The 27,331-nt window shown below is 48.0% G+C and overlaps 3 protein-coding genes across 6 annotated transcripts; all 3 read right to left on the bottom strand.

The window, feature by feature from the left end:
* Positions 1-457: 457 nt before the first annotated feature.
* Positions 458-14,118, bottom strand: INPP5B (inositol polyphosphate-5-phosphatase B). Of its 2 annotated transcripts, XM_015883651.2 has the most exons (22): positions 13,783-14,118; positions 13,593-13,672; positions 13,385-13,482; positions 12,993-13,022; positions 12,351-12,461; positions 9,762-9,849; positions 7,930-8,100; positions 7,462-7,563; positions 6,978-7,092; positions 6,245-6,361; positions 5,271-5,458; positions 4,668-4,779; positions 4,407-4,516; positions 4,089-4,224; positions 3,733-3,843; positions 2,905-3,067; positions 2,516-2,751; positions 2,251-2,364; positions 1,776-1,860; positions 1,537-1,664; positions 1,196-1,307; positions 458-868 (listed from the first exon to the last, which is right to left on the bottom strand). In XM_015883651.2, exons 1-22 carry the CDS (start codon positions 13,837-13,839, stop codon positions 744-746), a joined length of 2,589 nt encoding a protein of 862 aa, XP_015739137.1. In that variant the 5' UTR covers positions 13,840-14,118; the 3' UTR covers positions 458-743. The 2 variants fall into 2 exon arrangements, with proteins under 2 accessions (XP_015739137.1, XP_015739136.1); XM_015883650.2 differs by lacking the exons at positions 12,351-12,461; positions 12,993-13,022; positions 13,385-13,482; positions 13,593-13,672; positions 13,783-14,118 and adding an exon at positions 11,863-11,934.
* A 615-nt stretch (positions 14,119-14,733) lies between these two features.
* Positions 14,734-19,564, bottom strand: LOC107324007. 3 transcript variants are annotated; one of them, XM_015883654.2, is made up of 10 exons: positions 18,747-19,564; positions 18,020-18,081; positions 17,827-17,886; positions 16,996-17,468; positions 16,820-16,918; positions 16,522-16,675; positions 16,308-16,375; positions 15,743-15,838; positions 15,376-15,632; positions 14,734-15,291 (listed from the first exon to the last, which is right to left on the bottom strand). In XM_015883654.2, the coding sequence occupies exons 2-10, from the start codon at positions 18,054-18,056 to the stop codon at positions 15,267-15,269; spliced, it is 1,269 nt and encodes a 422-aa protein (XP_015739140.1). In that variant the 5' UTR covers positions 18,057-18,081; positions 18,747-19,564; the 3' UTR covers positions 14,734-15,266. The 3 variants fall into 3 exon arrangements, with proteins under 3 accessions (XP_015739140.1, XP_032304856.1, XP_015739139.1); XM_032448965.1 differs by having other exon boundaries at positions 18,941-19,564; XM_015883653.2 differs by having other exon boundaries at positions 18,020-19,564.
* Positions 19,565-19,684: 120 nt separating this feature from the next.
* SF3A3 (splicing factor 3a subunit 3) lies at positions 19,685-26,709 on the bottom strand. The gene is made up of 17 exons (XM_015883652.2): positions 26,567-26,709; positions 26,397-26,444; positions 26,218-26,270; positions 25,282-25,387; positions 24,831-24,903; positions 24,356-24,447; positions 23,999-24,081; positions 23,548-23,686; positions 23,211-23,279; positions 22,850-22,917; positions 22,406-22,513; positions 22,049-22,118; positions 21,588-21,752; positions 21,351-21,461; positions 20,940-21,030; positions 20,307-20,362; positions 19,685-19,982 (listed from the first exon to the last, which is right to left on the bottom strand). Exons 1-17 carry the CDS (start codon positions 26,660-26,662, stop codon positions 19,905-19,907), a joined length of 1,506 nt encoding a protein of 501 aa, XP_015739138.1. The 5' UTR covers positions 26,663-26,709; the 3' UTR covers positions 19,685-19,904.
* Between the last annotated feature and the right edge of the window lie 622 nt (positions 26,710-27,331).

Here is a 27,331-nt window from a genome sequence, read left to right as displayed (position 1 = left end):
AGTGTTGCCATAGGGTTATAAGGTGCAGGGGAAGGCATAGCATCACAATAGGGTTATAAGGTGCAGGGGAAGGCATAGCAGTGCTATAGGGTTATAAGGTGCAGGGGAAGGCATAGCGTTGCTATAGAGTTATAAGGTGCAGAGGGAGGCATAGCATCAACAATAGGGTTATAAAGGTCGCAGGGGAAGGCATAGTATTGCTATAGGGTTATAAGGTGCAGGGAAGGCATAGCAGTGCATAGGGTTATAAGGTGCAGGGGAGGGCACAGCAGTGCCATAGGTTATAAGGTGGGCAGGGGAAGGCATAGCATCACAATAGGGTTATAAGGTGCAGGGGAAGGCATAGCGTTGCTATAGGGTTATAAGGTGCAGGGGAAGGCATGGAAATACATCCTTGCTGTTATGGAGAGGGCTGCTCCTTGTTTGTGACCACCCTTAAAGCAAACAGGCTGGAAAATGCACTGAGATGTTTTTATTATTTAAATAATAAGGACTTAAAAATCCGGTGCTTTAATACAAGTTAAATATAAATGTAAATATCATCTCTTCTATTCTCGCTTTGTCTACAGCTTATGGAGGAGTTCAATATACAGCTTATTTAACAGTGACACCTGATTCTAAACGCCTGAGCTGCATTGAATAGCAAAGAGATTGTATAAAATACTGTGATTAAAAATAAACTGATACACTGTACATTGTTTTCTTTACAGCAGTTTAAAAAGCAGATGAGCCGCATCTGAAATTCACAACGGGCTGCTGTCTCTCAGGAGGAACTGATGGATAAATTGCTGAGCTTTCCTCTTTTCTGTTATATCAGGCATAGGATGTCCAGGAGGAGGTCTGAGTAACAAGCCACCAAATATACTAGCTGTGTTTTAAAAGAGAAAGAGAAAAGAGCACCAGTCAACAGCAAGCTATGAAGGGTAATCCCATCAATCTCAATTAGTTGGAATGAGAGACAACCTGGTTTCAGAAGGAGTTAGATAAAGCTGATGACAGGCTGAACTCTCTGTGACACTGCAGGACTTTTTCCAAGCTATTTTGCATCCTTGCAATCCATTTTTTTCTATGGACTTTGCTAACGACATACTTCAAATCAATAGACACCACGACTGCAATTCACTATGGAGAAACACCTTCTGTCCTACTAACTGAAAAACCCCATTGAATAGAATGGTTACTTTGCTCCCCTTACCTAAAATATTCACATCCAAATTGTTCTTCCCTGAATTTTTCAGTAGTTCTCGTAGAAATGCCATTAGATATTCAAACACGTTTCTATGGCACTCCGGCAGGTTAGAGATAATCTGGGTGGAGAAAGAACAACATACCTTGAAAGAAACAACAGTCACTTGGAAGCTTTGTCTACTACCAACATCACACTGTCTGTATATGGGAACAGCTCTTAATAACCCAAGCTGTGGATCATTTCTTTTAGGAGAATATTAGGTTTCTCATAGCAAAACGCTGTTATTTGTCTAGGATAAACCAGTCTATCTCCTTCCATTAATGGTCTCCCAGTGAAGCTGGCATTACCTGGCTGCTCAGCAGGTAGTTGTTGGCACACTCCAAACAGCTGCTGTAGAACTTATAGCAGATGACTGGCTCTGGCAGGCTTTCCAGAAAGAGCAGCAATGCCTCTGCTACCGAGTGGTTGCTGCCAACTGGTCCAGAGGTGGTTAAGGAAGATGTAAGAGCAGTTTAAAAACCTTTCTCAGCTTTGATCTTTTGCTTGGGCGTAGTGAGCCTGATCAGACATCAGTCTAAAAGGATACGGAGGGTATCATGCATTCCTTTGTCCAAACAATCTCGGATTTGCTCAAATTCAGACCTAAGGCCTGGTTGCTGAAACAGGTCCTCCTGCAAAGGCCAACGTTAATCAATCTCAATGGAAAATAGAAGTTATTTGGGTAACTGAAGCATTGCCGTAATAAACTGGAAGGAAAAAAATCTCTCCAGGTTGGTTGTTATCAGCACAAACCTCACTATGAGCAGTTTAGGAAGGCTGTGGGACTGCAGTAAAGAGCAATACAAAAGGACAGCTGCTGGTGCATACCATACACAGCATCACCTTCACAAAACTTTATAACCCAGGGTAATAGGATCTCTTATCTCAAAAAGATCCATTTTCACCCTTTACAATTAGCCAAACATCCACACTTAGCAATAGTTGACATTACTAGCATCTTCTCTATAACTCAACCTAATAGAAGCAAATTACTTTGCAGCTCCAGCACAAGCACTGCCAACCTGCTGGGAAGCATTGCGGTATAAGTGATCCACCATCATCCACAGCTCTTTGGGAATCTCCAGAGGCTTTTCAGCTTGAGTAGCATTATTGCTCGCTTCCAGTGGCATCAGGGTCTGAGAGAGAGGTAAGGAGGAAGAAACACAGAACAAAGTGAGCTTAGCTAGTCAGCTTCTTGTTCAACTCTGCAAATTCACAGAGTAAGACTTAATCACCTAGTTTTAATGGTGTCTGTGGGTTCAGAAGGGAAGCTAATCTTTAACTCACAAGATTCCGAATGGATTCTGCAGACATGTCTTGGATCGGTTCCCTCATGTAACACAGCGTATGAATGGGAGACCCAAAGCAACTGGGCAAGTAGTTTCCTGTTACAGACAGAAAATAATCCTTCCCCCTGGTGAGATGCAAGACTAAGATGTCCTCAAGTTTTTCTTCTCCAGAGTTCAACCGTGTAGCTGTTGATTTATTAACAAACAGTTCCAACTCAATTGTGATCTCAGAACCTGACAGAAGATAAGAAAACCATACTGAGTTTAAAAAGGCATTAAACCAATAAGCCTGTAGACAAGCATAGCACTCTCGAATTAGCAGAAAGAACAAAGCCAACATATGACAATATTAGCTCATTAACATGAAATGAACAATGAGGAGCTCACCTGGCAGCAGAAAGCCCTTACTAGGATTAGCAATCAGCCACTCCTTGCAATAGGTATCTTCATCTGGTTTGCTGATAAATTCAAACTGGCAGGGCACTTGTCCATTGCGGATTGTAAACTTCTCTACCTGCAGCTGCATGTATTTCACATCCTCAAAATGGAACTAGAAACAAACGTCAGGCAACATCATCAGCCAATCCCCCTTCGCCAAGCACCAAGCAGCAATTCCTCACATTGCTGTCCCATAGTTTAATCATTAAGCAGCAAGATATCCAGATTAACCCTCTTGCTCCCACATCCCGCCTCTTCCAGGATTAAAAAGGATTACACTTATTTACACTCTATACAGCAGTGTGCCCTTTAAAACAAATTCTCCCCTCAAATAACCTCAGAGGAACTTGAGAACAAGGTATCTGTAAGCCTCTTGGTTGCTTATCTTTTATAGCCCCCAACACACAAAGCAAATGCTGGTCTTGTGACCTTCTCTAAATCCCTCAGAATTTGACATTTTATGTTTCCAAGAACAAGTAACAGAAAGAGATCCTTGCTGTTATTTGAAACTACCCTTTTACTCTCCACCTCATAACACAGCTGTATATTTCAGCTTGGTACCCTGAATGAATTTTTCTTGCATTTAAAACAGAAACAAAGAAGGTATTTCTAGGGTTTGCAGACAGAAAACAGTTGAAAGTCACTGTGCTCTACTTGACTGGAACCAGACCAGGTGGTCCAGCATCCATCTAATGTATTGCTACCATGAGAAAACATATCTAGGGCCTGGGAATGCTTGTTTTGTCCAGCAGCTCATAACAGATCAATAGATCCTACCTCTCTCTGGGAGAGGGTCACAGAGGGAATGTTGGCGTTCTCCATCTTATCCAGGGAACGCACGATTTCCTCAAAGACCTTTCGGTAGAGCTCCTCATTCACAACTTTCACCTGAAAAGGACACATGTGGCACCAACTTGTATTTACTGTGCCTCCACAGCAGAGCTATAATACATGGGTCCAAAACGTGAAGTGACTCCATTTTAATAGTACAATGCATTATCAGCCCACCTTACAAGCCATTGTTCCACGTGGATGCCATAAAAGTGGGGATAATCAGCAGGAAAGCCTCCCTCCTCCACCCACACAGAGGACAAGGTCAGCAGAGCTATTTCCTTCAGCACTGACACACTTACCCCGATATCAAACACGGAGCTAACTGGCTTATGGTCGCTGATCTTCAGAGCCATATGGCTGCGGTAGCTCAGCTGAGTAATATTCTGGCCTTTCCAGAGTATCCGATCACACCAAGCTGGAACACGGCACTTCTCACTAGGACAGATAGGTGAGAATTACAGCTTCCAGGTGCAGTTCAGGTGGAGTAATAAAGCAGAACACTGCTCTCCCCAGGAACCACGTGTTTTAAACAAGGCCCACTTCTGTAATTCTTTCTCACTTTATTTTTATTGCCTTTGTGAATAACATCAGTGTCACCTATGAAGCCATCACTGTACCTTGTGTCCCACTCATCACAGCCAGCATCGTATTTATATGTCGGCTGGAAAGAAATCTCTCCCTCTGTAAAGCCTTCAAAGACTGCTTTTGCATTCATTTGCCTCTTTAGCTACAGGAGAAGAACAGAAGAAAAATGGAATGAGCTCAAGCACAATTCCCATATGAGCTAAAAGGTTCAGCACTGAGAAGGCTGAGGAGCACATGAGCAGCCCCTAATTAGCACCCTCAGCTCCACCTGCAGGTGGGTGAGACATCAGTACCTGGTCGTATTTGCAAAGCTCTGGAAATGCTTTCTCATCTACAAGCTGCTTCACTTTCATCACATCCAGTTCTTCCAGCCGATAGTTGAGGTCACCCAACCACAAGATCACGCTGCAAGAGAACACAGAGCAGAAGTCTGCACAAAGGTGCCCATGTGAGCTCTCCCCGTTATCAGGTGGATGTTGTGTCTGTCTTTCTGCACCACAACACGCAAGCAAGAGTTGGAACTTGAAAGTGAAGCCACTTGTGCCTTTGCTGTTTTTAATTCCCACCCTGCATGTTTGTCACCACATTTCCATATCTTTTTATATTCTTCACTAAATGCCACAACACATTGAGGAGACCAATGTGTATTATTGCCCCCAACCTGCTTTGTGTGAGAACTAAAACAAGGCTTGCTAGAGCATAAGTGACTTGCCATAAGAACCATATAGGTGACCACTATCAAAACCAGAGTGATAGTGAAGTGTTTCTGGCTTTGCCAGGATAGCAATTAAAGCATTAGCCACCCTCCTCACATCCCTGCCTAGAGAACAGCCCACCACATTCCTAATGCTGTCTGGCTTCCTGCAGTGATCCACACAATCAAAGCAGACACATACTCGTGTTTGCTGATAGTGAGAGGTGGCAAATTTGGATCCGACTGGCAGAACTGCATCCGAGAGCAGATGTCTTTGAAGTCCTGGTTCCTCCTCTCATATTCCTCCGTGTGAGCAGCAAGGTGAGAATTCACGACGCACACACTAGTGTTATGGAATTTAAACCTTATGGCAACACCACCTTTGTTACCCTGAAAGAGGAAATACAGCGGTCAGAAACTTTTCTGTATACAACAGATGAATCCAGAAATGAGTTAACAGCAGTGGATAACCCAGAAGGTGCTGGGGGAGACCATGAATTCCCAAAGAAGGAAAAGGCTGTAAACCCAATTGATAACTGCAAGTGATAATTGCCTTGTGAATCTTAGCTCATCTGCGGATCACACACAGAAACAGAAGGTGGCAGAGCCCAGTTTGTAACTTAGGATCTAGCTAACACAAAAGGAAGTTTGAATCAATAAGAGAGCTGGTCAGTTGCTTCAGTGAGTCCTGAAACCTGTTTAGCAACAAACAAGACCTTTCAGCATAGAACATCAAGATTTGAAAGTGGAGAGGGAAGCTCAGCTGGTCCAAAATACCTCTGCCAATTTACAGCTGCAGAAATGACATTGAAAGGACACAGACTTCATTCCAATGGAGCAGAATGGCAAGAGGCCACTAAGATCCCCTCAGGAAAACTATAATCTGGATGGAAAGGTTTCTTGTTCTTGTGTTTCATCACATTAGCTGCCATAGGCAAAACCACAGCCATCATCAAACCTCATGGCCCTATACAGCCCAACACATGCAGTCAGGAAAAAGCCTTCAAGGTCTGCAAGGCTTTGAGGGCAGATGGTGGCTCCCTCCATCAACACCCTGAGCCATCACATGCATTTCTAAAGGCAGCTGCATCTTTTAGCTGGAAGAATAACCTCTACATCTAAGGAGAGGGGATCCCAGGGCTCTCCAAAGTCTCGGGCACTGCTGTCAATTCTTACCATCCTCCCCATGATGCCAGTTCCCACAGTCTCAATTTCCACCTCCGAGATGTTCAAAGCAAGATCTGCCTTCACATACAACAGAAGCATTATTCCCACAAGTCGCACAAGCTTCACCTGGAAAACAGATCTTGTTGTATTAAATATCAGAACAGGAGAAGGCAATCTGCCTCCCAGATCAGAACACAGGTCAAAGCACACACAAAGGAGAGCTAATCCAACAGACCACCCCAATACACCCTTACAGGTACTGTAGCAGCATAGCACAGGAGGGAGCCAGGGAGCAATGCTGCAAGTAAAGGAAGCAGAAGCCCAAAGCAAAGCTCGAGGCACAGGCAGCCCATAGAAGGAGCTTCCCTTAGACATCTAACAAGAGACAAAGCAGAGGTAAGGAGCAGGAGCCAAAACACAAGCAGAATCCCTTCCAAAATGCCTTGACAGCTCATTCAAGCATGCATACCAGGAGACAGACAGGGCAAACAACGAGATGCTTCCTATTCTCTACCCCCAAACAGGAGGGGCTCCACTAACAGCACGGCGCCCAGCTGTCCTGCCTGCCCTCTGCATTAACACCCTGCACAGTAACACTGCCTACGTCACCTTCTGACTGAGCAAAAGCCTGCAGACAATGCCCCTCTGAAAGACACAGCGACTGAAAACAGGAGAACAAGGTGAAAAGGAGCCCGACTGGAAAACGATTCCACACTCAAACCTCCCCAGAAGTCCCATTTACCTTTGCATACTTGGCATCTGGGTGAAGGCTATCGGTTACAGCTTTAAACCATTCTTCTTCCTTCGGTGTGTCATTGAAAAAGAAGGCTTCTTTACTCAGATCGAGCTCCTGGAAACTGCATTAGAGGGAGGAACCCGTGGATGCACGCACTTGTTTATAACTCTCCAGCTCTTTCCTCCAGGAAAGAACTAAAACAGTTTATGCTCTAAAGTAGAACTGAATTTGAATGCTCATTTCAGAGGTACGTTAAATGTAAAGCTCAGTTATATTGAACTGCATTAAAGATGCTGTAAAACTGCAGTGCTAGAGAGCCCAAACACCACCAGAACATCATCCCTTCCAGGCTGTGCAGACACACAAACTGAAGCTATGCAGCACAATAAAGCAATGCAAACATTCCTCTGCTGTTCCTGGCTGAACAACTCCATGCTACGGCTTCACAAACAAAGCAACCCAGGGCTGAGGTTTGGAGGGAGGCACTCACCCCACACAGTAAATGTCTGGAGGTGCAGAGTCACATCTCAGCCAAGGTTGGAGGCTTTCCCTGGGGGACTGACCATTCACATTGTAAGTCCCGACAAAAAACCTGCAAAGAAAATTCACTTTTGCTAAATGCCCGATCTATAAACATCACTATTATTAACCCACTAATTATAGCTTGTTTCCAGAGGGACTTAAGACAACGTGGCAAAGCTTAAATTCCTACGGTGATTTAATTACATTAAGGACAAACTCATCACATCACCAGCACAAATGGACTTTAACCACAGAAGAGTTTTTCCTCATCATTACAATATCCCTCCTAAGCTCTTAGGAGCTCGTTAGAATGGCAGCAAGGTGTGACCTGAAGCAGTGAGAATGAAGGCAGGGTTGTATGGAACCAACTCACCTTCAAGCACCAAAAACCTCATCCCACCTTCAAGATAAGGAATTATATAAATAACTTCATTACCTGAAGTTCTGGATGTACGTGTAGGAATCCTCCCTTTGCACGAGCTCAGATTTGACAATAGTATCTCGCAACTCAAACTTTGGTTCTAATAAGATCGAAGCCACGTTTGAGACCATCACGCTGGAGGACCGCACCATTTCTGTTGTCACCTCTGGTTTGAGTTTGCTTTGCCTGGAAGTAAATGCAGAACTGTGAGATGAAGCACAGGATGAGCACACACACACCCTGACCAGCTTCATTCTGCTGCTGATACACAACCACAGGATCACAGAATGACCCGGGTTGGAAGGGACCTCAAGGATCATGTAGTTCCAACCCCCCTGCCTGGCAGGGCCACCAAACATACACCTTTACTAGATCAGGTTGCCCAGGAGATCCCATAGATCCCCATAGAGACCCCACAGACCCCATAGATCCCCATAGAGACCCCATAGACCCCATAGATCCCCATAGAGACCCCATAGACCCCATAGATCCCCATAGAGACCCCATAGGTCCCCATAGAGACCCCATAGATCAGGTTGCCCATGGCCCCATCCAACCTGGCCTTGAACACCTCCAAGGACGGGGCATCCACAACCTCCCTGTGCAGCCTGTTCCAGGGCCTCACTACTCTCCTAGTGAAGAACTTCCCCCTAACATCCAACCTAAATCTTCCCTCTTTTAACTTAAAACCATTTCCCCGTGTCCTGCTATTGTCAGCCCTTTCCAAGAGTTCACTCCCCTCCTGGTTGTAGGTTCCCTTCAGGTATTGAAAGGCTGCAATGAGGTCACCCCGCAACCTTCTCTTCTCCAGGCTGAACAAACCCAAATCTTCCTGCCTGTTTCACCAATCGACGTTCAGAACAAGCAATGAGAGTGAAACCAGCACTTCTTATGACAGCTCAGACCTTCTCCAATTAAAACCAGTTGAACCAACCTGAAAGAACAAACCCTTCTGGCTCACCCGGTGCAGCCTGTCAGATGGGGGCTGACCTGTCTCACCTGGATGTTGATATAAAACCACACACACATTTCCTGCTCCTTGGATTAGCTGGATCCCAATGCCATCACCCTCTGCTCAACCCTTCAGATGACGGCAGTAGGATGAAAAACTGTTTTTTGTAGCAGAAAAGTCCCATTTCTGTCCAATAAGGAGGCAGCAAGGGGTGGATGTGGGTTTTATTTAGTATCTTGTGGCTCTGTGAGTTAATGCAAGCTCCCTTTGCCACAGCTCAGGAGTTCCCACAAGTACATGATATAAATGTAAGGTCAACAACCTGCATGTGAGTGCCAAGGATGGCACAGAGAAACACTTTGAAGTATACAGCAGGGTCCACAAAGTCCTGGGAACTGAAAAATGAAACTCTAACGTTCTAGGAGCGGATCTATGAGACATGGTGGCCCTAAGCCAAAGCTTTCTGAACTCAAAACAAACAACAGCAGCCAGCCCTGACCCAACACACAGCAAAATATGCCCAAATAGGGGGGACTGGAGGGACTGGATCCAAGAGGCAGCACAGAAATTCCCACTCCAGTTTTGATAGCTGATGTTGGGCTTTATTTTTCCTTTCCCAAATAGAATCTTAGGGTTCTCTTCTCAAAAAGCAGCCGGCTCCTGCTCCTGGTACATGGGTGAGTGTTAGGAGATAGATAGTGCAGCAGCCACATACCCTGCACAAACACACTGGGACCACAGAAACCAAGTTCCCCCTGTTGCTTTCCAGCTGAAAACCAGACAGAAATCTCTTTGCCATTTCTCTTTCTTCCTCTCGATACCAAAACACCACCAGCTGAACACCATCCCACATCAGCACACACAGGTTTTGGTGCTATACAGAGATAAACCATACCTGGAAGCATTGCTGTCAGTGCTGTCCTGGCTCCAGCCTGGACTGACCACAAGCTTCTTTCCATTCTGCTTGATGCCTTCAGAACCTTCTGAAAAGGCAACAAAAGCTTCGCGTGAAACACAAAGTGATGTTTAACTCACCAACCACAGGCAAACAGAAGGGAAACCAACACAGCTTAGGGCTGTATAGAGAACCAAAGCATCCCTGGTTATCTCGGGATCTGTCACTTATCTGATGTGGTGGCAGGGTACAGGGATAGGCAAGAGGGGCACACTTGTGTCCTTCTGCCCCCCAAGTCCATTCAGCTCATTCTGCCCCCCAAGTCCAGTCCCATAGGCCACCATTAAACCCCACAGAGACCCCATAGTGACCCATAGACACCCCATAGTGACCCATAGACACCCCATAGTGACCCACAATGACTCGTACAGCCCCATAGAGACCCCATAGAGCCTCACAGAGCCCCCATAGAGACCCCACAGATCCCCATAGAGACCCAAGTCAATGCATCTCCTTCTGCCCCCCAAGTTCCCCTATTCCATTCTGCCCCCCAACTCCAATCAACTCGTTCTGCCCCCCAAGTCAATGCAGCTCTGTCTGCCCCCCAAGTCCAAGTCCAGTCTTACTCTGCCCCCCAACTCCTATGTAGGACTCTCCTAAGGAAGAAATTAGCCCTGGAAATGGGCTGTTTCCTTCAGATAAGTTTGTATCCAACCAGCTGTTGCTCAAGCCAAAGGGGTCCATAATTTGGCAGCCAAAACAAGAATATTCTAGCAATGCACAACCTCATGTCAGCACTGAGAGGGGCACAGAACCAACGAGCTTTGTGCAGGGATAAGAGAGCAGCAGAACAGGCCTGAACCAGGATTTGCAGTTAGAAGGGACTTCTGCAGCAACAAAGACTTGCTATGAACAGCGTGCAACTGAAACTGGAAACACTGACCACAGAAATAAAAGCCCATTAGAATCCCTTCCCAAATTCCCTGATGCATTCACCAGCCTTAATCCACAGGAGGCACCAATAGTGTTCGAGCAGCAAACGGCAGCATTTGCACACTATGTAAATGTGCTTTGGTTTGCATATGGGAGTCGCTCCCTCTGGGCTCACGATCAGGTAATGACAGAGTGGGAGATATTATGGAAACCAGCAGACAAACCCTCACTCTGTATGAATTTCTGACCCAAAAGACCCAGCGTGACGGTGCTTTCTTCTAAGAGAGACTATAAGAGAGATCCCTGAACAACTCAGACTGAAGAAACACACAACAAAACCTTGAGAAGGCAATTTTGTCACAGCTCAGAGGCCGGGTTTGATAGCGGAGCTGCTTCCCAATGCAATGCTCCAGATACAACAAAAACATCCCAGCGCAGCACCCGGCTCCGGTGCTTTTCCTCCTTAGCACACGTTGCATTGAAGCCCCGTGTTTAACAGCACAGCTGGACAGATGTTCCCCCATCCTCAGCTCAATGCATTCTGTACCCCCGTCTCATGTTTGAATTACAGAATAGAGAGGAGGAATGGCAGCAGCACCCCAGGCAAAGGCAGGTAAAGCAGAGATGGATTAACCTCGATTTTGAGCTCAGCTCTCCGCACTTTCTCAAGCTCCCCCTTCGCACAGCAGCAGCTCCTGGGAGCAGGAGAAGAGTCGGACGGCACAGCACGGTAATACACGGCAATACACGGCAATACACGGCAATACACGGGGCGGACCCGTAACAACCGGGCAGAGAACAGCTGAAAGGTCGCAGCCACAGCACATGAAAACCGACACCGGAATCGCCATCGAAGAAAGCGCAGCCCGGAACCGCAGCCAGCAAACAGCCCTCGGGGTCCCAGCAGGGTCCCTCAAAGCACGACCACGCACTGAGCAAGCAACCGAACTCCCCCCACGCCCCCCAAACTGCGGCCAGGGTTTCCCTCAACCCATCAGGTTCCGGAGCTCAAGTCGCTTTGGGGCGGGTATCGCGATCGGCCCGAGCTCAGCGGCTCCGACGGGACGGGCAGGCTGCTCCGAGGGTTGGGACGGACCTCGCCCCCCACCTATGGGACCTCCCGGCCCCATAAGCTCCCTGCTGTCCCCCCACCCCCCAATGCACTCACCTCGGCGGGGCCGCCCGCCCGCCGACATCGCGGCACCCGGCCCGGCCCCGTTCCGACCCGGCCCCGTTCCGCCTCGCTCCGCCCGCCGGGGGGCGGCTATCAGCCCCTCCCGCCCCACGCAAGAGCCGGGGCCGGCCCAGAGGCCCTGATTGCAGTACAAAGTCCTTCGGACGGCTGCAGTGTGATTCCATCCCCCCCATAAACCCAAAGGGAGCCGTGGTGGGAAGAGCACCGGGCTGCGAGCTGCCGGTACCGAGGAAATGCGAGCACAGAGTGTCGGAGGAGACAGTTTCTCCTTGTTGTTTCCCGGAGTACACAGAGCAAATCTCTGTTTGGCTTCCTGACTGCACTGCTTCCAAGTGCTGCTCCCCCCTACTGAGCCACCTGATGTGGTGACACAAAGCATCGCTGCTCTGCATAAGGTTCAGCAATGAGTATAAATGCAGCCTGGGCTCCTGCATCCCTATATTATATATATATAAGTGTACCTGTGCTGCACTTGCTGACCTCCTGCAGGAAGGTGCGTGTGTGTGAACCAAAGGGCAGCTGCACTGTGAGCCCATCATCTTCTGACCGGATCCGAATGGTCACATCCGAACCTGTGACACCAAGAGGAGGAGCATGCATTAATCCTGCCCAGTGCTCAGGAACAGCCCCTTCTCTGCTCTCTGTGGGCCTTCATCAGTGTGTTTCCCCAGGTGTTACCGTTTCAATCACTGTTTGTAATATGTTTTGTTCTCCTCGTTCAGTAATAGGGGATTTAATAGAAGTAGGGACAGGTGCTGGGAGGAGCAAAGGATGCTGCCAGGCTGCAAAGGGATGGGGTCAGGAAAGCCAAGGCCAGGCTGGAGCTGGACATGGCAAGGGGTACGAAGAAGGATAAGAAACGCTTCTATGGGTACAGCAACTGGGAAAGGAAAGTCCAGGAGGGTATAAAGCCCCTTAATGAGAAATAAAGCCAAGCTGGTAACAACAGACCAGGATAAGGCTGGCTGGGCTGTGGGTGTCCCCAGTAACTGCAGGGGGTTGAACCAGATGGGCCTTTAAGGATCCCATTTAATTCAAAGCATTCTGTGATTCTATGATTCATCCAGTGGCAGCACAGGCATAACAGCAATATCCAAACTCACCGATGACATGAAGGTCACCATCAGGTATCACTGCAAACAGAAAAGAATGTTCAGTTACAAGGCTGAGTAACAGGAATGTAGCATTTGATTTAACACTTGGAGGTTGGATTACTGATGCTACAGGCACAGGGGTGGGTAATGCAGCCCTGCAGGAGCTCAGGGTGCTGCTCTGGATTGTAGGAGGATTGATAAAGCAGGAGGATTGATAAGGCAGGAGGATTGATAAGGCAGAGCCTTTCAGCTGTGCCATAAGGTGTATTAACTTCACCAAGGATTACATGATGGGCTGAGTAAATCCCAATACACAGCAGCTATAACAACAAAATACAGACTCCAGATCCCTCCACCCCTTCCTTTGGAGGTGAGCACTAAACCCTGAAGTGCTCAGGTACCTTCTTCCACTGCAAACCCCTGTGTGATGGGGATAACCTTCTCCAGCCAGACGTCCTCAGCTGTGATGGCCATTCGCCGGTGTGTGTACACGTAGATCCTACAAGCACAGAGCAGAGGGGGAGGGAAAGCCTCGGTATGGGCAGACCCCACCCCACACAAACCCCTCCCCATAAGCACAAGCCCGGTTTGCCCCATCTTATCACCCACGCGTGTTGCCCATCGCGCTCCACCAGGCCCAGCAGTCGGCTCTCCACGCTCTGCCCCGCAGCCACGGCTCCCTGCACGGCGTGCGGTGTGGGGTCAAGGAACGGCAAACCGAGATGGGACTCGAGGGGGTCGGAAGGGGAAGAGGGAACTCGGCATCACTCCCCTTGGACTCTCAAAGGGCAAAGGATATGATTCGACACGTCGCCCCATCGAGAAGCGTCTCCTGGATGGCCACCGACTGGTCCATCCTCCGTGCCCGCGGGGTCGGCGAGCAGCTCGGGGGGGACCGGGATAGGGGTCGGGATGGGGACCGGGACGGGGACGGGGATCGGAACCGCGATGCGGCCGCGCTCGGTACCGCCGTAGCCGGGAGCCGCCGCCCCGTCGCCCCTCTCCCCGCCCCACGCTCCCGGCTGCCCCAGGGCTCCGTTAACCCTTCGTTAAGGGATGGGGATGTCCCGGTTCGGCCCCACGGAGCTTTCCGAGCTCCGGCCGCCGCTGTCGGGGCTCGTCACAGCGGCCGGAACCGCCGCCCTCCTCCCGGACAGAGGCTCGTAAAGAGCCAGGAAGCGGCTGAGCATCATTTCCCGCTCCGCTGGACGGGACCGGGAGGGATTTTTAAACGGGATGATGCTGGTTAATGGGGCGGAGAGCCGGGAGAGCTGCGTAGAAGCGGGTTACAGCCGGTGGGGGGGTACGGAGCATCCCCAAGCTGAGGGTATTGCATGCATAGAGCCGGGGGGGCCGGGCCTGCGGCAATGCAGAGCCGCTAACATCCTACTGCCATTAAATGGGGCTCTTTTTGCGGTTCAATGTCGTGACCCGGCTGATTTCCGAGCTTTAATGATACAAATAACCGCTGCGGAGGGTGTAAGCAGGTGCTGGGAAATGTCAGCAGACGTTGACGTGCCGAGCTCGGTGTGAGTCAGCTCTTCCACTGCTATAGAAGTAACAGCAAAGTCGAGCAGATATAGAAACAGCAGCAGCCCGTGTTTGCTGCTCCATTCTCGGCAGCGATGCAGAGCAGATTAAAGGCTGCAAAGAGGAAACGAAAGGGGAACAGCGAGAAATATCTGCTTCCAACTCCAGAGCGCTGCTCTTACAAGAAACGTGGCGCTGTGAATCACTTCTGGAACAGAAATAGCTTTAAGTTCCATCCCGTTGTTTCCTTATTATTGTTTTATTATTTTCTTAAAGGAGAGCAGGAAGAGGACAGTACGTGTAGCACCACAGAACCATTACCAGCTGTGATGATACAGGAGCAGGCTGGGAGGCAGCTTGTGTTACAGGCTCACACTCATATCTCTGCTCTACCCATAGAGAATCATAGAGAAGAAACAGGATGGTCTAACACAACATTTTAGCTCAGACCCGTTTCCTTGCCTAAAACCTAGAGACAAAACAGAACAGCCTACTGGGACAGGAGGCATTATTAAGAAACTAAGTGGATGTTCAGACAGCTGTACTGCAAACACTTGTAACTACGTTGTATAAGCTGTGCCTTGGGTCAAGGCAGAGGTTCCTGGGTTCCAAGCTGGCACAGCACCCTCTCACTCCTACACTTGAGGTCTCTCCTTCCATCTGCCATCCCTGCAGTGCAGAGGTGCAGTGTTGCAGCTCACAGCTCCTGGGGATGATGTGTAGCACAGAGCAGCTGGGGAGAGAAGCCGCCGTCTACGAGCTCCAGGGCACCTTGCTCCTGGCATGGGGATGCAACAGAGGGTGTTTGATAGTGATCTCAGCTGAAATCAAGGACAGGAAAGGCTGCAGGGCTGCTGTTTACCCATGGAGGGGAGTGGAAGCCCTGAGGCTCAGGAGAAGGGCTGTCCCACACGCCAGGAGCTGCAGCAGTGGGGACACAGCCACCAGCCCAGCACCATTCATGTGAACTTTGCCATCCAGCTTCAGGCAGCTGCCCTTGGGGGTGGCAGGGCAGCACTCCTGGAAACAGGCAGCTTTCACCCCATGGGCACAGACAGGCTTGGCAGACTTGCAGGCTTTGCTGCATCCTGCCACGTAATTGGAGCCTGTCTTCTTCACCTGGAAGGAGGAGAGAGGTTGACCTGCTGATCCTGCCCAGCCTCTGGCATTTGCATTGAGGGGATGCACACAGACTCCAGCACATCCCACTTGTCCCATCCCAACCGTACCTCACAGAAATCATGCCCAACAAAGCATGTTGCTGTGCTCTTCTTGCCTTTGAAACATCCATCCCCGTGGCAGGAGAATGCTGCACAGATCTTCCCCTGCAAAACAAGACCAGAGGAGAACTATGCAGGTGTGGTGCAGGCAGCAGGATGCCCAGGGCCAGATCTGGACCTTGTGCAGCCCTTCCTCCCACAGCGCCCTCTCAAACCCCCACTGTATCTCAACATTTGACATCATCTGCCTCCGGCTTTTCATACACAGAGACAAGAGACAGAAAGCTCCCATCTGCCACTGCAGGAAACCTCACTGCAACACCACCATGAAGTTTCAAACTTCCTTTTCCTTCCTCTCAGTGAGGCTGTGCAGAGATAAAGCTCCATCCAACCCATCACTTGGGTGCCCCAGCATCACTCTACCCCCTCTGTGGCTCAATTAGGCTTTGTCCCACAGCCAGCTTGGGGCAATGCAGATGGTTTGCACCCTTATATCTCTGTCCTTGCAAAGCTCGTTAAGGGTTTGTTCCCCTTTCAAGGCAGCTTCGGCACAAAGATCACATTGGGTACCTACATTTCTTGGGGGAAGCCGTGGGGTGGTGATGGTGGTTGTAGGTGTCACAGTGGTGGAAGGAAGATCACCTGTGGGCAGAGAGAACACAGCCCATGTGCAGCCTTCATATCCACACACCAGGGCAGAGGAACTGCAGCGATGCAGCCAGCCCTGCATGATGGGTCTGCAAACCCATTGCTCTCACATGCAGTGGGATAAACCAGGGAGCAGTTACCATAGGAGCTTGCATTGAGCTGCAGGCAGAGTGAGGTGTTGCAGCACTCCATGGTGCACTGCTGTAGGGTCACGCTGCCATTGGTCCTGCACAGCTCTGCACTGCACGTACTGCTGCACCTGGCTGTGTAATTCGTGCTGGAGAAGCGATAAAGCTGCAATAGTAGAGCCAAAGGGGAAAAAAAACACCATTAGAAGTGCATTATGGAGGAGCAAAGATAATGGACAGACTGTGGGAGAGGCAAAGTAAAAGCAGGTGTTGTGCTCACAGCCCCCAGCAGCCAATGTAAGCTCCGTACCTCGCAGAAGGTCTCATTGTGGCAGGTAGCCGTCATGTTGCTGTGGGCTTCATCCTGGTAACACCTCTCCCTGGAGCACTGGAAGCTCTGACAGCTGAGCTGGGGGGGAGGACATGGCAGGAGTCACAGCGCAGCAGAGCTTCTGCATGGCCAGCATCCCCCTTCCCTCTCCTTACCGGGGTTTGTTCTGTATGGTTCATGGAGGTGTTAGCAGCCATTGAAGCCTGGCTGGAATCCACCGAGGTGGTGATGGTCATGGAGCTGTGGTTGGAGGCAGCTATTGGGGCACTGGTGGTGGCCACTGAAGCCTGGTTTGTGGCCACCAATGCCTGGTTGGTGGCCATTGAGGTTTTGGTGGTGGCCATTGATGCCTGGCTGGTAGCCACCAATGCCTGGTTGGAAGTGGCCATTGATGCCTGGCTGGTAGCCACCAGTGCCTGGTTGGTGGCCACTAATGCCTGGTTGGTGGCCATCAGTGCCTGGTTAGAGATGGCCATTGAGGCACTGGTGGTGGCCACTGATGCTTGCTTGGAGGTGGCCATCAAAGCTCTGGTGATGGCCACTGAGGTCTGCTTGGTGGCCACTGAAGCTTTGGTGGCAGCCATTGAAGTGTGGTTGGTGGCTGTGGACATGTTGACCACTTTGTGCCCTGAAAAAAAACACAGAGTTCCCCCTTGGTGAAGGAAATAGCATCCATGTGCTTAACGAGCTCTGTGGTTCCCTATCCCAGACAAGAACAAAGATCCGTTTGCAGCCAGCAGTGAGGAGCCTGCCCAGTAGATCAGAGATAATGGCTGACTATGGAAACATTACAGCAACTTCTCCCTTGCCCCTCAAGGCACATTGTATAGGAGATAAGAGCCATTTCTGGGGTCAAAACCTCAAGAAAAGTTTCCTGAGCACAGCTCTGTCCGATAGCTTACAGCCAAGAGGGGACAGGGACATTGTGCCATCGCACCAAGTTGCCTTTGCCCCGTTCCCAAGAAGATCCTTTGCTGTGCACTCACCTGCTATGGCAAGAGAGCCCTGGGTGCAGAAGTGCAGAGCCAAGACACAGAGCAGCAGGCCTGAAACAGAGCAGAGACAACTGGGACCATCAAGGGCCAATTCCAGCCGTGGCAGCCTCCCTTAGAGAGCAGGGATCTGTGCAAGCTGTGGGGTACCAGCTCTGGAGTAGACACTGCTCAGAGCCCCCATTACCTTGAGCAGGGAGGAGCTGCCGGTAAGCTGCCATCATCCCTACCAGCAACCTCAGCTGGGACCTGGCAGAGAGATGCAATCAGGACTGGGCAATCAGAACCAGCTCATCACCCAGATGTTATCCTTGTGTGGCATTGGGGACCAAGAACCAGGCCCTTCCAGCTTTAGTTGCAGCAGAAGGCTGAACAAACACCAAGGGGGACCCTGGGAGCACTTCTCCCCATGGGCTCAGCCCAGCCCTGCTGAACAGGAGCCCCCTGGGAGGCCATGAGCTGCTGTTGGTGTGGTAACTCCTTGTGTAACACAGAGCTGTGAGCAATGCCAGCTTGGCACCACACACAGCAAACTGCTGATGCTGTTGTGAATGAAGAAGCTGCCCAGCTCAGGATGGTGGCACGTACATCCCCCCATTGCATGGAATTCTGAATCCAGTTGTCTGCACTGCTTCCCAACACCGACCCCCTGCACTGCTCACACTGTGGATGGGGAAGTTTCTACCTCCTTTGGTGTTTCCTGAGATAAGCTGCTCTCCATTGAATGAAACCAGACATTTTCCTTGCCAAATCTTTGCCAGTTGAAATAAGGAAACAGTAGAGATAACGCCAAACATGCTCCAAGGCTGTTTTCCAAATACTCCCCCCTTCTGCCTTAGGATTAAAGCTCAGACAGCATTGCCAGGGCACTCTTTCAGAACGACAGGAAAACAATACAGGCTGGAGTTTCTTACCTCCCAAAGCAGGGCAGCCCCTCAACCCACAGCAGGTTAGAACAGCCCTTATTGAGGAGGATACAGCTCCAGCACAGCCAGACCCACCTCCAGGACAAGCTAAGAACAAACCAGAAAAGGCTCAACCCTGAGACAAGCAGGGAACCAACCTGCTCAACCCCCAAGCAGGGAAAGGAATCTGCTCACAAACTCACCCTGTGTGTCTGTGCCCCAAAAGAAGCCTGCAGCTGCTGCAAGAGATGGAGAGCCTCTGAGCACCAAGCAGCTGCAGCACAGCTCATACCCTGGTGCCAGCAAGCAGCCCCACCCTGCCAACCAGCAGCTGCGCAAACCATCACCCAGGGAGAAGGGTTTGTTACCTGCAGCTCTGCTGGATTTGGAGATGCAAATGTCTGTGTGCAGCAAAAGACAGAGAAAGGGCTGCTACAAAGCACAAGGCCTCTGCCCAGTGCCTCTTTTCTCCTCACAGGGTATTAATTCACATGGCAGTACTGTGATTCAAGAGAACCAAAGGAAGGATCTGTGCTACCAGGTCATCAAGTCAATGCCCAGTGCTGGACAAACTAACATAGACTACCCACACGGCAGCCCATCCTATACAAAGCTCATTTATTTGTTCCCTGAACAAAATCCCAATAGGCAAAGCCTCATAGAAAGCCAGACTTGAAACCAAAGCAGCAATGCAGGCCAAGTATCTGATCTGCAAAGGAGCACAAATAAAGACATTAAACTGTTATACAGTACAAGACTACTACGTATTGTCAGCATGTTCATAAGTGCTTTAAAGAAGGCAATCCTCATCATAAAAACTCTTTTTCCAGTGCTGATGGAAGAACTGATTGTTTTTAACAATTCAAACCATGTAGAAAGTGTCTAAAAACACCATCATCAAACCTCCTCCTTCCAGCATACAAAAGGAGACACATTATCAGCACTTCCTAAGTTAAAAATCCATTTATTTTAAGGTTTTTTGTTTTGTTTTTTAATATAAAATAACATCACAAGACTGCTTTTCACAAAGGGCTTACTAGAAAGCGATCCTATAAAGTATCCTATGGTCATGCAAATAAAAAGGAAATTGATAAAATGGAGAAGAACTGGAGCTGGTGACGCTCCTCTGTTATTTTTCCTGATGTGAAATCCTTCACCTGGGAAACGTTACAGCAGCCCTTGACGTTTCAAGTCTTCGTAGGTCTTTTTATTCACCACATTCCCGCTGGAGTCCTCATATTCCTCCTGAAGTGGAATGAACAGTTTAGAGGCATGCAGCCTGGCTCAGGTTGTGCTACAACATTCACAGTTAAACTCTGCTTGCATCTGAGCACAACCACTCTGCCAAGAGCCTCTCTATATGAAGACATGCACTGGATCTAGAAGTGAGCTCAGGAAGATCTTATCTAGATTCAGAATAATTACAGAAGGCTCTGAAGTGCACTGGAGACCTCAGCCTGAGATACAGCTTGTGTTAGAAACTCTCCATCCAGAGCCACTTCATGCAAGATAGATGAAGGCCCCCAAATACATTGGACTAGAAACATCCCAGTGCCTTTATCATCTTACCTCTGTATCAGGCTGCCACCTCTCTGAAGCCTTCTGTAGCTTCAGCTTTGCCCACACTGTAAATACAAAGTCATTCACAATATGAGCACCGTTTCCCTTCAAATACTGGGTTTTAAATGACTAAAATCCATCAGCTTTTAAAATAAATAAATACAATAAACCCCAAACACTGCCACTCCTGTGCCTTTCCCCATGTACTGCAGGCTTTCAAAATCTCCCTAGAGGCTCCATCATTTCTGAATGTTTTGCTGGCTTCCCCATGGAGACTGTGATGAGTAACAATTAAGTACCAGTTGCATGGGATCACTCAGTCGTGCTCTGAATTAATGGTGTCCCGCTACACTTGGCTGAGATTTCATACATAAAGCAATGCAGACAAAACAGCTGGCAACAAAAAGACACTTGGCTGGTATTCCTAGCAAACATCTACTTCTGTAGGCATTCAGCAAGAAAACAAAAGAACTGGGAGAGATGTTCCAATGAAGGGTAATCCCAGCAGCATCATGCTTCTTACACTCCTTCCTTAAATAAGCCACCAATCATGGGGTAATACATTTTTGGCCAGAGTTAGTAAATACCAATTGTCTTTGTAGTATTCCCAGTGCTGTGTAAAGAAATGCCATCAAGACTTACGTGAGACAGCATCCTCAATCTGTGTGACATTGGCAAAATGTGCAGTGTTGGGGATGCCCAGGCATCTCATTCCATGAGCATGACGCCACTCCTGGGAACGAGAGGAAAAAGTCACTGAGAAGAAACACCAACTCACCCACAGTGCCTATTATAAGACATATTGCAATCTAAACAGTGTAAAACAAATACTAACAAAACACAGATCTCCCAAACACCTTTTTTTTTCTGATGGTAACAAGACACTGACTGCGCTCTGCATCAATCAGGCCTGGATATCAGTGTTCAAACAAGAGGAGAGCGGACAGAAATTGGCAGAACCAATAAGCTCCTTAAGCTCTCTTCATAAGCTCTGGATATATAAACATTATCTGAACGTGGCACTGATGGCTCCTGTGACAAAACATTACTTACAGCAAAATGGCGTTGAAAAGCTTTGGGCCCTCGGTAGGTGTAGTTACCACAAATCTCACAGTTGTAGTTGATGTTTAATCCGTGTAATTTATATAACCAGTACGGGATTGGCTGAGAAGGAATACAAAGAAAGATTAGGCCAAGTGACAAAGGAGGTTCAAATAGAAGAGAAGCACTGAATTAAGTGGAATCTCCCACTTGTTCAGAGCTAAATCCAGACCTAACAGTCTCGGTTACCTTGCCATCCCAACCAAGAGGCAGATTTTTAGGATTATAAATGATTTCATTTTCTTCATCTTCACTCTCGCTCTCACTGATCTGCTCTTCTTCCTCCTCCTCCCTCTCTTCCCCTGTCCGTGCTTGCTTACGTTGCACATTCTCATGAGTAAGGTGTCTCTGTTCCTAGAGAGTAAGAAAACAGAAGGAACTGTTCACACAACACAACAGCAATAAAATAAGATGGCAAGCCAATGGCAGCTGCCACCATACTCCAAATTGAAGCAAGAATTTAAGGCAAGCATTAAGGAGGAACAAGAAAGAAAGGCAGGCAGGCTTCCATGTAAACTTGTGGAAAGAAAACCAACTCCTCTGGACACAGAGGAGTTCTTCTTCTGTCTATGAAGACACTGGGTAAAATGATCTGGTCATTGCTGGACAGGTCTGTAACCAAAAGCTCAAGGACAAAATAAAGTCCTTACCCCAAGAACTTCTACGTATTCATATATCTGAGCTTCCAGGAATGCAAGGTCTTTATTTCTTTCGGTGTCTCTAGAAACAGATAAGGAAATTTCACTAAGTCCATTCCAGAACTGCAATCACCAAACATATGTGGAACTCTTAAGGATGTGTTTGACTCATGTGCAGCAAGAGAAGAGAAACAGCTGGCATGAACTAAACTGCATGCAAACTATTCAGCTCTGATATCCTACATTTGGTTCAGGACCAACATAAAAGGATTCCAATACTCTGGGAATCTAACATAACTACATAGTGGTGATGCTTACATCCCAGTGATGGGATGAGTGCCAACCTGAGAATGACCTCTAAGATCTCACCTTTTGATTCCCTTTGTCTTTGGATTCTTAGCAAACAAGGAAGGATCAAGTGCTTCCAGGGACTTGCCTTTAGTACTAAAAAGTCTCTGAGCACGTTCTTCCAGAGTCCTGTGGAGAAACAGGGAGGAGATGAATTCAGATCACTGTTTTTTCTATTTCCAGAATGCTATTTGAATTCATGGAACAAAAGAAATTCAGCCTTTAAGAGATGAAAAGAATTTCTATAATCCTTTGTCTTTGTTCTTTAGAGCAAATTCTTCTCTAAGAGACTTCAGTACAACCAAACTGTTGATCACAGAATCACCTGATTGGTTTTTAATGTGTTGATCATCATTAAAGTAATTATTGTACAGTAGAGAAGCCAAACAAACATCCCATGAAGGAATGAAAAGTGGGAAGACCTGAAAAACTGAAAGGGAATTGGGTAAAGAGAGTGCATCTTACCCGCCACATTTCAGTCCCAGAGCCAATAATGCTGATTTTAGTCTGTCCAGTCCTAGGGAGGCCAATTCCTATTCAATGCAGAAAACCACGTTAAGATAAGAGCTATTAAAAATATATGTAAATGACTTAAGTGTGTGCTGCTCCTTACTGAAAATAAATGAGGAATGTGACAAATAACAGACCTTTCAAGTTGCAGCCCTCTAGTGGCAGAAATTAAATCAGCAGCACAACCAAAGTCTCATCCAGAGAACACAGAGCCAAAACCAAAAGCTCAAGAAGCAAAAATGATGGAAAGAAACCAGATGGTTAAGCTCCCATCTGCTTCACGTTTAGAACCAGATATGCAGCACTGAACACTTACTTCCCAAGAGGAAAATGCTGAGAGATCCAGGTGGGCTCCAGCATGAGTGAGGGCACTGCTGGTCTCTTTCTGCCAAGAGAAGACAGTTCATTTCACACACACAGAAGCATTCTATTCTATCACTGAACCATGCAGCGAAATAACAGAAAAGATTAAAAGCAAGCAAACCTTTAAAAAGACTACTTCCAAATAAGAGTTCTCTTCAAACTCCACCTTTGTGACATGCAGCTACGCATCTTGCTATTAAGCTTAACCTCAACAATGATTTAACACAGACAACTCAAGGGAAATCCAGCACAAATACAAATGCATTGACACTGAATTCACAGCTGCTCACCGGCCAGCCAGGGAATGTCCCATTTTCCCACTTCTTCTCAAACTCGGTCTGAATTTTCCCAAAGAGCTCATTCTGGTCCAGTAATGGTTTCACACGATCTGTGTACTCCTGTAGGTACTCCAGAAGCATTTCAAGATACCTGGCAAAGTAATTATCAGCACAGACAATTCCATATCAAAGTACTGATATAACAAAGTTACCGAGATTAGAACAGATTTCAATACAGCAAACTAAAGTACTGCCTCAAAATTAGAAGCCCAACGGCTTCCCACGTTTTGTTGTGCTTCACGTCCTCTCAGGGCTCAAGGGATTTATGACCGAGTTAATACAGCTCAGTGACCCAATCTCTGTCACCTCTGCTTGATTACTAACTCTGCTCCTGGACACTTGAGAAGCAAATTCCTTCTCATCAACTACTTTCATGAATGAAGCAGGCAGGAAAAAGACTCACCTCTTATATTCAGCGTTTTTTCTCTCTTTGGGGATGTCAAAGAGTTGGTCAAATGTAGACAGATAAGTGATGTAATCCAGTTTCTAAGAATGAAAGGAAGTTTGATTCAGACTTTAGATACACACAGCATATCAGCAACCAATTTCCAGTCACCAGACTAGAAGAAAAGCACAAAGCTCATGCCTTTATTCTGCATGGTCTGCACAGGGCTGGGGTTTACAGTGTGCTTTCTAACACAATGCAAAACAAGCACCATAAAACAGCTATTTGGAAATAAATGACATTTAAAACAGACCACTGAGCCCTCAGCACTGAAGTGCAATACAACAGAGTGCCCACACTACTGCAACCACTTACCTCTGATGATTTCAGATTAATGTATTTGAGATAGCAATCATGCAGATCTAAGTATCTTCCATACCCTTCTTCATCTGTGAACTCCACCAGGTCTGCAGGAAAGAGCACGCAGGGCTTTGTTACAAACTCAACATCCTCTGCTTGTTATATGCATGCTTTAGAAGCTGAACTGCAGACTAGTTTATCTTTCTTAAGCATGTTTATAATGCAAATGGATACTCATCGACTAGATGGCCACCAGCTTCCTAGTGTTATATCAGACCATCCCCCAAAAGAACCATCTCAACAGTGGAATATTTCAGGGTGGCTGCAGCCCAGAAGAATTTAAATGAAATTAAAACAGTTGTTATGGTTAATGTAGGGAAAGGGAGGTGGAAATCAAAGCAGAACAGACAGGTCACTAAATCACGGCAAGCAATGTGTTCTCAACTAAACAAACCTCAAACAAGAAACAAACAAAACCCTGAAGACTTACTTTGAGCTTCTTCACTTGGGTTGTCTCTGGCCTTCAACAGTTCCTCAAACTCCACTGACATTGGAACACAAATCTTCAGGAACAGAAGAAGTTATAGAAAAAGGGATTAGTTCAGCTAATGCCCAGGAGTAATTAATACAGACTGCAAACAGTAAAACAAGTAACTGAAGAGGTGTTTCAAGCACTTCTTCATGATTATATTTGCACTAAAGACAGCATTAGGCAGGCAAGAATGAATGCTAGCTCAGAAGCAGAATGCTCTTAAACTAATAGAGAGTGTGGAGGACATGGTGAGCATCCTGCATTTTCTCCTACTCAGACAGAGGCTCATATAAAGTCTCAAAGCATCACCTATTTCTAGACACTTTGTTTTCCTGAATGACATTTTAATACAGCAGAGATGAAGCCCAACACACCACAAACCAGTTATCCTTATGGAGCTGCTGCTTACCTCATTGGGATGCTTGCGGTGGAACTCTTTTATTTGTTTCAGTCTGTTATAGAATTCAGCAAATTCATTTGGCCCTGAAATGGCACTGAGCTCCTCCTTCCGTAAGCTACAGGTTCATAAAAAGAAGACAGGTTGCATATAGAAAACACGTTTATGTTGGTTTATATTGGTATAATGTTTGGAAGTCTAACACTGCATTCTGCTCCCACAAAACACCAGTGAGACTGAAATCACAGCCCCACCATATGGGGACAATAATGAAAAGATGGTAGTAAATAACCAAAAGGTTATTTACAAGTTAAGCTCACCCATATGGAAGCCTTAGATCTGCTGGGAACCACTGAAGTGATCACTACCAAGCAGCAATCACCAAGAGATGCTGCATTAGTGGTGGTCAGCCCTTCAATGAGGTCTAGAGGAGGTGAAGTCAAGCTCCACCCCTTTATGGGGAACAGCTAAATTACTCTCACCTGTGCTCCCACAGCTGACCCAACACTTGGCTCAGCTGATTAATCAGAGGTTCAGGCTGTGATTACCAATCTCCCATACACCCACTGATGTTCCACATGCAGCCAGGATTGTGCTTTGAGGATCAGGGTCACATCTCTATTGCAAACGCTGCAGTCTCAGTTAGAGACCGTCTCCCTCAATGATTCAATACCAGAGGGTCTGGTACAGCTGGTGGGGTTGGGTGAGAGGAGGTAGGAGTGTGGTGGGGGATCAGCTCCACCCCCATATGGGGATAGGAAGGGGGACAGGGCTGTAGTACTGCTCTGTGCTTTCTGCTTGAGAAGTGTTTGTGTTGCATGTTTCATGTGAAATCTGGGTCCTCCTCTTTAGGGCAGACCCCCAGCTTTGCATTGTAGCATCATGTCTGTGGTGTATAAAGCAGATCCAAGGCAGCCCCATGTCCATTCCAGCCCGCTATACACTCACCCATCCTTATCGTCATACAGGTCCCTCAGGTTGCTGCTCACTTCCATGTACCTCTAAAACACAACACAAACCTCACGTTGACACAAAGAACCTCAACCAAACCGGGGCCAATCTGGGCCCTGCACCTCCACAGCTACCCGAACCACCCCCAGCCCCACTCACACCCCGACCCCACTCACATCCTGCATAGCCCGAGTCCTGTGGTCGGAGTTGATCTGATCGCGGAGCTGCATAGAAATAAACGGCGTTAATAATGAAGGCCTGAGCCCGGCCTACCCCCCCCACACCCCCCCCCCCTCTCCCCGGGCACACACCCCCTGTGTCCCCCCACTCCCATCCCCGGGCTCACCGTGGATTTCTTAGTGAGCATCTCCTTCACCATGACGTCCATCAGCCGCTCTCGTTCCTCATGGTAGCGCCGCTGCTGCTCAAGGATCGTCTCCATCTTCTCCCCTTCCAGCCCGGAACCAGAAGCTCGCTGTGTAACACCGGAAGGGTCCGGCCCCTTCCCTGAGCCGCTTGATCCGGATTGAATGTGGTTCCGCGTTGATTTTAGCCCATGTGAAGGTGTAGAGCAGTGAGATCCACTGGCCGCCACAAGCCAGTTATCCCAGTTATCCCAGAAAAGTGGGAACTTTTCTGACACCTCTCGCTTCAAACCCATAAAGTCGTAAGGATTGAGAGCACTGCAGGTGCCCCCAGGCTGGGGTGAAAGCCTCCAGCTTCAATGTGGCTGTGGGCAGCGTTATACAGCCATGAATCACAGCCCAAGCAGAATAAAACATGTCCAGTCCGGTGCTGCCTCCTTCCTGCCTGCCTTGGGGTTACAGATGTTGCTCCTGGGATGAACAGACGTTGTGCTTAATGGGCTTTGGACATCACGGCTGAAGGATGTCAGGACTTAGGGGAAATGGTTTTAAGTTAAAAGAGGGAAGATTTAGGTTGGATGTTAGGGGGAAGTTCTTCACTAGGAAAGTGGTTAGGTCCTGGAACAGGCTGCCCAGGGAGGTTGTGGATGCCCCGTCCTTGGAGGTGTTCAAGGCCAGGTTGGACGGGGCCATGGGCAACCTGATCTATGGGGTCTCTATGGGGTCTCTATGGGGATCTATGGGGT

Source organism: Coturnix japonica, chromosome 23 (genome assembly GCF_001577835.2).
Source record: "Coturnix japonica isolate 7356 chromosome 23, Coturnix japonica 2.1, whole genome shotgun sequence".
NCBI classification, from domain to species: domain Eukaryota; kingdom Metazoa; phylum Chordata; class Aves; order Galliformes; family Phasianidae; genus Coturnix; species Coturnix japonica.
This window is presented reverse-complemented; position numbering and strand designations above follow the sequence as displayed.